This window comes from Lactuca sativa, chromosome 8 (assembly GCF_002870075.4).
Source record: "Lactuca sativa cultivar Salinas chromosome 8, Lsat_Salinas_v11, whole genome shotgun sequence".
Classification (NCBI taxonomy): domain Eukaryota; kingdom Viridiplantae; phylum Streptophyta; class Magnoliopsida; order Asterales; family Asteraceae; genus Lactuca; species Lactuca sativa.
In genome coordinates this window covers 59,345,530-59,357,129 of record NC_056630.2, presented here as the reverse complement: position 1 = coordinate 59,357,129, position 11,600 = coordinate 59,345,530, and the positions used below count along the sequence as shown (strand labels likewise).

General features: G+C 30.9%; 1 protein-coding gene across 1 annotated transcript; it reads right to left on the bottom strand.

Annotated features, from left to right (window-relative positions):
* Positions 1-1,685: 1,685 nt before the first annotated feature.
* Positions 1,686-3,233, bottom strand: LOC111911242 (MYB-like transcription factor EOBI). The gene is made up of 3 exons (XM_023907025.3): positions 2,923-3,233; positions 2,657-2,786; positions 1,686-2,505 (listed from the first exon to the last, which is right to left on the bottom strand). The coding sequence occupies exons 1-3, from the start codon at positions 3,179-3,181 to the stop codon at positions 1,998-2,000; spliced, it is 897 nt and encodes a 298-aa protein (XP_023762793.1). The 5' UTR covers positions 3,182-3,233; the 3' UTR covers positions 1,686-1,997.
* Positions 3,234-11,600: the final 8,367 nt, after the last annotated feature.

Sequence of the window (11,600 nt, the reverse complement as noted above, 5' to 3'; positions counted from 1 at the left end):
ACTTGCTTGCTGGATCTTTGCTCAAGGCCACCTCCCCCTTCTTCTTCAAAACCACCAAAAAGCTTTAAGAGATTAACAATGGAGGCTAGGGTTTGATCTAGGTAAAAAAGGAGTGATGAAGGTTGAGGGTGAGCAAACCCTTGCCATCACATCCCTTAAATAAGGCACAGACCCTAGAAAATAGAGTTTTGCATCAAACAGTTGCCACATCGTGGCCAACACCTTGTCACGTCGTGACGCACATAAGAAATACGTGTTAACGACGAGGCCACATCGTGGTGCCTTCCCTCACCATGTCATGGCCACCCAAAACCTCATATATTTAGTATTTAAATGTCAAAACATAAAATGAAGTATATACATGAAACTAGGTGTTACAATTCTCTCTCACTTGAACTAGATTTCATCCTCGAAATCCTAGGTCGATAATAGCTCCGGGTAGTGCTCGCACAGCTCCGTCTCGGGCTCCCAAGTCCACTCGGAACCCTTCCGATGATGCGGCTAAACTTTAACCAAGGTAACCACTTCATTACACAAGGCCTTTGTTATCCTGTCCACTATTGTCACTGACCTTTCTACATAATTTAGACACTCATTGACCAGAATGTTGTCCAATGGAACCACTACTGTATCGCCAACCACAAGATGAATACCTGCAAGCCCGAAGTTTCGAATGAAGAAGTGTTAAAACCATCAAAAAATACGTATCGCGAACACCATAACATGAAAGATTCCTACTACGAGACGACTTGAAATATTTTAAAAAATCACATTTTTTTTAGAATTGATTTTAGTTTTCATTAGTTTTTTGTAGTATTTTTTTAGTTATATCGTATGCCGTTTTAGAATTTAATTTATGTCATCGTAATGTGATTTTTATTTATGTCAATGTAGTGTCGTTTTCTTTTAATTAAATATTGTTCAATATATTTTTCGGTTTAAAATTAATATAAGTTTATTTTAAAGATTAAAAAAATTAAAAAATATTATGTTTTATTTTATTTTGAATTTTTCTAAATAAATTAAATTAAAAATAATGATATGGGTTGAAAATAAAAAACAGTGAGTGAAGAAAAGATGATGGGGAGGCAGTGGATTGAATGATTTCACTCCGACCACCCTTATCGAATGGTTCTTATGAATCAATCATTGATTATGGCTAGAAATTTCTGAAACTTCCACTTGTTCACTATGATCTTTCTTTTCCCATCTTCTCCTAGCAGTATTCCAATCAAACCTATCTCATCTCATGAGCTTTTCGATTGCGATTGATTTTATGTTATCTTTTTCCTTTGTGATTGTGATGGATGTAGATCTTTCTCTGTGTCGATCGAAAGCAATCATGTAACAGTGATTTGTAATTTCATATTCAAGGTGCACCGCATATTTGACACTTTGACAGGCTATATGTCATTATTTTTTAATATCACACCGCAATAATGGGTGGCATTCTGCAATATAGGCGTTATGTTAACAAAAAAATACACGAAATTTTAATTTAGATTTTAAATACAGATTTTATGCATATAGTCATATTACTTCTTTAGTGGACAAAAGACAAAATATTCATCCAAGAAACCTGATTTTTTTTTTTTAAATGTGATAGTGACTCTTTAAAATAATTCACAATATCAAGGTATTTAACAAAAAAAAAGGTAAAAAAATTCCGAAGTACAAGAGAAAGATAAAAGCAAAAAGATTCTCATTAACATTGAATATCATTTGCAAATATGAAGTTAGTAGAGGGCATACACGTCTTCTCACTTCCAAACAAGACTTGAGTAAACAAAGGTGGGTCCTCCTACCAACATGTCGTCACTTCAATCAAAAATATCACTAGCTAGCCCTTGTAATAATTTCTAAAGTTTAGCTTCAAGTTCAATGGTATATGATTTTTCAAGAGAAAATACATAAAAAAAACATATGTTTCCTATCTTTTTGCCAATATAAAATATATATATGTATTATGTTATATCAGGATCGCTTTATTTCCCTATTTACCACAATTGATCCATGTTCCAAAAAGTGTCTGCTAAGCCATTGCTTATCCATTCCGCATCTGTTAACTGAAAGTCTAGGATTGACATGTCACTAGACCCCAACTCTTGCACGTCTGGTTGATTTAGACTAATCTTGTCAAAGTTATTGTTATCCACGTTGTAGCTATGGCTATGGAGTGAGGTTTCATAGACATATGGTAGTTTAAATCCTGAGGATTCTGAATTGCTTGAGCTTGAATTCATGTTCTCCATCATACCTTGTGGTTGAGGAATCAAGTTCTTTTGATCAACTTCCATGGTTGAGGTAGAAGTAGACGATGATGGTGATGTATGATCCACCTTTTCAAACAGTCTTGGTAGCCAAAATTGTCGAAGTGCTTCGACAAATCTCTTGCTATTGGAGTCGATCTTAAGATGTCGAGCTTGCTTTTGTACCTTTGTTCTCCAGTAGTTCTTGATTTCATTGTCTGTTCTTCCAGGCAAGTGTTGTGCGATTTTTGACCATCTTTAAAACAATACATGGAAATTTGATATTAGTTTCAAATTAAACCGTGTACGATAATAAACAAATATATATATATAATTAGTTTAAAGAGAGCAAAACGTTTTAATAGAAATCATTTGAATATTGCATGAAATTAATATATTAGACTCACCTATTACCCCACTTGGAATGGAGTTCAAGGATCAATAGTTGTTCTTGTGGGGTAAGATTTCCATGTTTTACATCTGGTTTTAGATAATTCAACCAACGTAGCCTACAACTTTTTCCCGTCCTCTTTAATCCTGATAAAAAGATAAACATAAAACTTAGAAATTAAATTAATGTTTATATATATATATATATCTCCACAAAAATAAACACTTCAAACTTGACATAGTATCACAAAGATCTTCATCATCTTGTTCTTTACTCAGGTACCTGAAGATTTTGCTAGCGAATTCCAACGACCTTCTCCATGACAAGTGATGTAATGAATAAGAAGATTGTCTTCATCAAGTGTCCATGGTCCTCTTCTTAGCTCATCAAGTTCTTGTTCACTGCAAGAATCAGTCATCTTCTTAGAAACCCTCATGGGAGAAAGTAGTGGGAAATAGAGGAGAAAAGTGTGTTTTGATGGTTCTTTTGTGTTTAGAATGATTGGGTGTGTGAAGAAACGAAGTGGAGGTTTTATATGCATTGATGATGTAAAGAGAACCCCAAGATGGGTTTTATTTTAAAAGGTAAAAAGAAAATCATAAAGTACACACAAGAGATATTCCATTGAACTTAGGAGTCATCAAAGTATATTATATTGATATTTTTAGAAAACAGTAAATATAAAACTTTTTTGCTATTTTTCTTTTAAATTTAGGTATATTTGTGTATATTTATTTAGTTTTTTGTTTTCAATCAAGTTATTATCTTTTCCATATTTTTTTTTTATAACGGCAAGTTATTATCTTTTCCATTACTTTTACAAGTACATTAGAAATTAGATTAGATAGTCATATCCAAAAAAATTAATACTGTAAAGATGACATAATAATGATCTTTTAGATTGATACTATATTTTAAAAGAGAGTTGCCCATATTTCAATGCTACAAGCAGCAACTCGTTTGAAATCTTTATACGGTAGATTAAAATTTTGTCACGTCTATGGCTAAGAGAAGTTATAGTTTAATACATCACCTTAATGAAAAAGAAAACTTTTGGAAATTAATGCCGTTTTTTCTGCAGAAAGTACAGCATTTAATACATAAATTACGATTGATCATCTTACCCATATTGTTCTATATATATATATATATATATATATATATATATATATATATATATATATATATATATATATATATATATATATATATAAAGGAGAAAAATAATCAATTCTGGATTTATGGATAGATACAAATAGAAGGCGAATGAGAATTTTTCAAGATATGGATTTGTCATTATCCCTACAGTACATAATTGAGTAAACTAATCAAAGTGTGCTCTTTGTATGAACATTAAAAATGTGACCCTTTCCAAGTTTCTTGACACTCACAATGGCTGCATGCCTCTCTCTCTCTCTCTCTCTCTCTCTATATATATATATATATATATATATATATATATATATATCTATATATATATATATATATCTATATATATATATATATATATATATATATATATATATATATATAGGTTCAAATGTAGATGACATCTATTGTGCGAACGTGTATGAACAAGGTTATTCAGTGAAAATGACGAAAAAAATAGGTTGTTTGAGATTGTGAATACGTTTAACATCGTGAAACTATTGACATTATCAGACACACACACACACACATACACACACACACACACACACACACACATATATATATATATATATATATATATATATATATATATATATATATATATATATATATATATATATATATATATAGATGACACCTATTACGTGGACGTAAAAACAAATTTTGACCAATGGAAGAAAAAAATGAATGAATACGTCCATGTTATTACAATGAAATAACATCTATCATATAATTACAGAAATTTCATTGTAAATGTATTTTACTCAATTAAACTATATTTAGAAGAGCAAAATTTTGAATTTTAAAGGGAAATTAATTCTCTTAACTAAATTCTGATTTTTTATTAATTTAATTTCATTTCAAACGTAATTTTTAATTATATGTGATTTTATTCTATAAGAACGATATTGTATGAGAATGTTAGCCTTAAACTAATAAAAGGTATTGAATCTTGAAAGCTTGGGGTTTTCCTCATTAAAAAAGAATGTTAGATCATTCTCCAAGAATGAGTCGAATAACATAACATTTGAATGGTAAAATATATATTCTTACAATTTTTTTTACACTTTTATGGAAATGAACTTAAAATACAATTAGAAACTGAAATACATCTAAAAAAATAAGAAATCTTAAAAAAAACATTCTTGAAATTATTGAAAGAATCTCTTCTTCTTAGTTTGTTTCCAATATATATAAATATTTAAGTTGTAATTACAAAAAATAGTAAAAATCTGGATGTTTAGAAAGTGAGAAAGAAATGGAAATAAGTTGGAAAATGACAATAATGGTAATAAAGTGCAAAATGGTAAAAGAGGATAAAATGGTTATTTTACATAACCAACATGGGATATAATAGAAAATATGTCACCATTTTATAAGTTATATAAGTTTTATATGATTATGGTGTAAATGCATTAAGTTCAAGGGCAAAAGTGGGAAAAAAATATGAAATTGTAATTCTATATAAAAGTTATAAAATGCCAAGTTTGAGACCATAAAAGCTAACCTTAGAGGAAAGGGGAGGAAAAGGGTACAAATGTGACTTATAGTGGGCTTGATAATGAAGCAATAGCAAAAACAATCATATTAAAAGGAGTTCATACGAAGAATCTACAAGGTTGCTAAGTTGGACAAAAAGTTAATAAAAGCTGATTTGGAAATTTGACAGCTGCAAGGTGCCAACTTTGGAGCTTAATAAGTCAATATGTATAACTAATTAGAAAGAACAATATTATGGAAAATTGTAGTACATAAAACAAGGTATACACATGAAAAGTAATCAGACAAAATGGATGTGTAATGAATGAGATATAATAATTTGAAAATTGTTGATTAAACACTTGAAATGATGTAATATTATGACTTTCCATGTTTGCAGCCGAATAACTCTAGTTCTGGACATATTCAGAAGAAACAAATAATATGGAACTTGTAATACTCCTAATAGGCTTTCTAAAGATATAATGTTTTCCCACAACAGAGTTCGTATGGTTGAGTTACAAGGCTGGAAATATCGAGAAAAATAATAAACTTTTGTTGGTAAATTATTCGAAGTCAAGGAAGTAAGGGTAATTTCGTCATTTTTCCACAATGACTAGATTCAATTAGTATATACATGGGTTTCATACCTAGGAATGCTATGAGTTCATTCTTTTTTTGAGTCACGATCGATCAGAAGGAAAGCAAGAAAAAGAAAACTCTCTAATGGTGATTCTTCATCATTCTTCCATGTAGCGTTTGATTCTAGTGGAGAATTGAGTAACCAAGAAAAGAAAGGAAGGAACAAGGGCTGATAAGGTATAATTTCTCCTCCTTTAACTTAGAAATCAAGTTTGTAAAGTGGGTAAAAACCCAATGTCAAGTTTTGTAGAATTCAATGATTAGGGTTTGGTTTTCTAACCTCCCTTGAGTGGTTTCCATGGTTCTAGTCTCAATATAATCATCCTATTGATGGATTTGATGATTTAGGTAAAAATCTCCATGATCCCTAGAAAACCCAAATTGGGGACATTTCAATTGATGATGAAACTGAATTGCATTCTATGACCTAGATGATATTTAATAGCAACAAATCTAATTGGAATGCTCAAATTCATCCATGACGGTAGAATGTTGCATAAACATGGATTTTAGGTGGTTTTGGGAAAAATATGATAACATCAATGGATTTTATATATTATGGTTTATTTATTGAGAAAATGAAGTTCATAACCATGAATAGATGCTATCATAATGATATGAATACAAAAACATGAAGACTTGAATGATCTTTAGATAAATTTATGGAATATTTGTCTCTAAGGGAATTTTGGGAAATCTACTGATAAGTACATAATGGTTGACATATACGAAGTGAATAACATTCATGAACATGAATTGACACTCTATAAATAATATTGGAACATAAAAATGAAGGAATGCTAGTGAAGTTATAACTCTAGTGATTCTTTTGGCCTAAGGGCAATTAGGGAACATGGAATAGAATTGAGGATTCCATTGTTACATTAGGTACTTACAATGATATTGGTTGTGGTTTTATGTAATTCACAACACCTAATAATGTATTTAATGATTTAGGAATATGTCATATTGGTTAAAGAGTGTTTTTGAGCAACTTTAGCTCTTAACCCTTTCATTTGATTATTTGTAAGCATTATGAAATTAGCATGGAGGACTTAATGGATTAAGTTGAATGTTTTGACATGATAAAATGTCCTCTATTAGTGCTTGGAAACTTGTACAAGTGTTATCTAACAGACTAACACCACCCAAGCAAGTTTAAGCCTGAAAAAGTGTGTTTTTGGGTGTGTTTGGGCTACCTCGAGATGTGAAACACATGGTCATGCACATGACCTGTTTTCAGGGGTCCATGATGCCCAGCTCAACCAAAATCTGAACTTTATTATTTTCCTCATAACTTTTGCATACATACTCATATTTACGCACGTTTTTTCTTGCATGTATATTTTTACATAAGGAATGAGTTGAAGAAACAAAACTTAGTAATGGAACCTATTAATGGTATTTTAGTAATTTTATTGACCTTTATCTACTTGTTATATAGGTGGTGTTTGAGAGTGTTGCTCTCAGGAAAGGAACTAGAAGAGGACTAGCTAACCTACGTGTGATTGAGCTGAGTACATGTTGAAAATTTTCCCACTTTAGGGTACATGGAAAAATGAATTAGTAGTTCTTTGATATACAAAAGTTTTTAAATGAAAGTGTTAAATGCTTTTGAAAAGAATGCTTTAAAATAATGCCTTGAAGGGAATAATGTTTTGAAAGAACAAATGTTTGATATGTAAATTGTGTCTTTTCAAAATATATCCTCCTAATAATCTATGTTAGTATCAATGATTATATGAGTAATGATAATATGGAATGTAAATGCTAAAAAGAAAGTAAAAAAGGCATAATGAATAGTGTCCGGACCATGATACCTCATAAGAGGCCCAAAGAAATCTACTGGGATGATACCTTCCCTTCGCAAAGTAGAAGTCTTGCTACGATACCTTAGTGGACCGATTTGGTTCTATTCACCTTGTCCAATTATATTATGAAACCTTGGTGGAATGATTTAGTTATTTTCACCTTGGCAAGTTTTAGTATGATACTTTGGTGAATTGATTTGTTCTTTTCATATTTGCTTTGGAAATAGAAAAAGAACTTAATGTTATAATGAGATATGATATTTGAATTTATGTAAGAAAATAATTTCTTTGAAAATGCTTTTAAATGTTTTATGGTCTAAAAACCATGTGACTCACGAGACATTTTTATATTACATATCTCTTTTTAATTCCATGTATCTCAGGTTGTACTTAAGGAGCAAATGTGATAGATGGAAGTTAGAAGTTAAGAGATAGAGAATGTAATCGAGCTTGTCAAGTTCTTTATTAATGGTATTGACGTAATTCGTATTTTTTTGCTATGGTTGTATTGATGCTTAATGGCAACACTCATTGTTTTAATTAATGTTTTTTATGAGACCGAGTTTTTATTAAATGCGGGTTAATTCCCAAAATGATTTTATAAGCACAACTTTGAAAAAGTATGAAAATTTTAGGATATTAAAAAGTAAAACTCAATTGTTGATTAATTTTAAACTTAATCAAAAGAATATTGATCTTAAGAGAAAGAACGACCTAAGAAGAGAGGGGAAGGGAAGATCGCCATTACAGGTTAATTTATGAGATACTTTCTATTCTTACCATTGAAATTGAATGTACATATGCCGAAGAAGGCGGAGGAATAAGTTCAACTTCAAAATTGTATGCGAAGATTAGAGGTAGATTGGAGGTGGATTGATGGTGATGGATCGATGGGAGAAGAAAATAAGACATTAAATTTATAAATATGTAAGGTTACTAAGATGTAGGTTGTATGTAAAGGGATTTGATCCAATTTCTTAAGGATTATATATTTGGAAGATATTTAATTTTATAGAACAAGACTAAACTACCCTTTACTGATTAATTAATAATTTAATTTTTGTTAAATTTTAATTGGTCCATACGTCCACACAATAGATGTTCATCTACATATGAACCTATATCTCTCTCTCTCTCTCTCTCTCTCTCTCTATATATATATATATATATATATATATATATATATATATATATATATATATATATCAGTGTTTTAACTAAATCAACTTATGATTTTAACTTATATAATTTTTCTAAAAATATTTCTACATGAATTACCAAATCCGAGTACTCCCTCCTCATCATTCGGCCGAACGAGTATCGAATAGTGAGCTCTATAACCTTGCTTGTTATTATGCAAAAAAACACAACAAGCAATAAGAAACAAGTGTCAACAACTAGTTCGTGATTCAGTCATGTGTACAATGTCAAATTCAAAACGTACATATCTAATAATGGGTTAATCATTCAAATTGTCATCACTTAACATGGTTTCAACTTCATACATTATATTTTATCATATATCACCATTAATAATTACTATAATATATTGCATATATTAACCTTCATTTTGTTCATCGTTGAAATTACTTACTAAGCATTTTTCAACATTTTAATCATCATTGTAATTACTGACTTTTATTCTTTGCTTACATTCATGATCCTTGCTAGTATGAGTCCTTTCACATTGCTAGCCCAAACGAAATTACCCCATTCACTACTAATGTGACCGACTTGACCCAATGCACTAAGTGACGCATGACTCTCACTCATAACATTGCCCCCGATTCGATGAGTTCACTACTCCGATGTTGCATATACAAGTATAGTGTGTTGTTTTTTTAGTGTGGTACATTTGGTATTTTCCATCATTGATACTGTGACATGCCCAATTTCACGGCCAGAAAAGACCGATTTGTTTATGCTTTGTTTTTAAAATCAGAGTAATCGTTTAAAGAAAATTATTGCGGAATTTGTTCCCAAAACAAAATATGATAAAAATTTATCAAAACGTTTCTCAAAGAGAATTTTTTTTCATTATATAACAAAATCTTAGGATGTCATGTTCCGATATAGACACATAAGCATAAACATAACTTACATTTATTTACACTAATGATTTACATCTCCTTTAATCTCTCAGTGAAATATGTCTTCGTATTGATACCTTTGATACAAAGAAAACTGAGTGCGTTAGGCTTGGGAGCCTGGTGATCATATAGGGTTTTCAACACATAATAATATAATTATTATATTTAATCATCATACAATCAACCCAATTATCCATCCCCATTATCTCTATTTATCTTAAGGATCTACCCTAAGAATCATCTATCCTTCATTCTTAAGGATTGACTTGAGGTATAGGCATGAAGTCACATTGTCGCCAAGGTTTACTCAATAGGCGCTAACTCCATAGTCACCAAAGTTTATACAATAGGCGCTAACTCCATAGTCACCAAGGTTTATACAATAGGTGCTAACCCCATAGTCACCAAGGCTTATACAATAGGCGAGGCGCCAATAGTCACCAACTATCCTATATACCCATGTTCTACCCAACATTTTCGTAGATATAAATACTTACACAGTTTAAATCATTTAACACCTGTATAAAACATCAATTCCACGCCCATCTCAAATAGACAAACAATATATAACACATAGCACGTATTTCATGGCAAACACTTCATATATATATATATATATATATATATATATATATATATATATATATGTGTGTGTGTGTGTGTGTGTGTGTGTGTGTGTTAGAAGAAAGTAACTACACACTCACACAAAACATATACTTAATACATTCAAACAATACTCGTATTAAAATCGTGTTTGTGAAAGGGACTATACACTCACTTTATCAGAAGATGATCATACACCACTACGGCCAGAAAAGACCGATTTGTTTATGCTCAGACACCACATTCAAACAATGCTCTGATACCAACTGTGACCTCCCCAATTTCATGGCCAGAAAAGACCGATTTGTTTATGCTTTGTTTTTAAAATCAGAGTGATTGTTTAAAGAAAATTGTTGCGGAATTTGTTTCCAAAACAAAATATGATAAAAATTTATCAAAACGTTTCTCAAAGAGAATGTATTTTCATTATATAAAAAAATCTCGGGATGTCATGTTCCGATACAGACACATAAGCATAAACAGAACTTACATTTATTTACACCAATGATTTACATCTCCTTTAATCTCTCAGTGAAATATTTCTTCGTATTGATACCTGTGATACAAAGAAAACTGAGTGGGTCAGGCTTGGGAGCCTGGTGAGCATATAGGGTTTTCAACCCACAACAATATAATTATTATATTTAATCATCAAACAATCAATCCAATTACCCATCCCCATTATCTCCATTTATCTGAAGGATCTACCCTAAGAATCATCTATCCTTCATTCTTAAGGATTGACCTGAGGTATAGGCACGAAGTCACATCGTCGACAGGGTTTACTCAATAGGCGCTAACTCCATAGTCACCAAAGTTTATACAATAGGCGCTAACTCCATAGTCACCAAGGTGTATACAATAGACGCTAACTCCATAGTCACCAAGGTTTATACAATAGGCGCTAACTCTATAGTCACTAACTATCTCATCTACCCATGTTCTACCCTACATTTTCGTAGATATAAATACTTACACAATTTAAATCATTTAACACCTGTATAAAACATAAATTCCACTCCCATCTCAAATAGACAAACAATATATAACACATAGCACGTATTTCATGGCAAACACTTCATATATATATGTGTTAGAAGAAAGTAACTACACACTCACACAAAACATATACTTAATACATTCAAACAATACTCGTATTAAAATCGTGTTTGTCAAAGGGACT

Excerpts from the sequence above, each read along its gene's own strand:
- LOC111911242 (XM_023907025.3), bottom strand. The coding sequence starts at position 3,181 with ATGCATATAAAACCTCCACTTCGTTTCTTCACACACCCAATCATTCTA. Across the intron at positions 2,787-2,922 it reads TTCGCTAGCAAAATCTTCAG|GATTAAAGAGGACGGGAAAA; the intron begins GTACCTGAGTAA and ends TCTTTTTATCAG. Across the intron at positions 2,506-2,656 it reads CATTCCAAGTGGGGTAATAG|ATGGTCAAAAATCGCACAAC; the intron begins GTGAGTCTAATA and ends ATTGTTTTAAAG.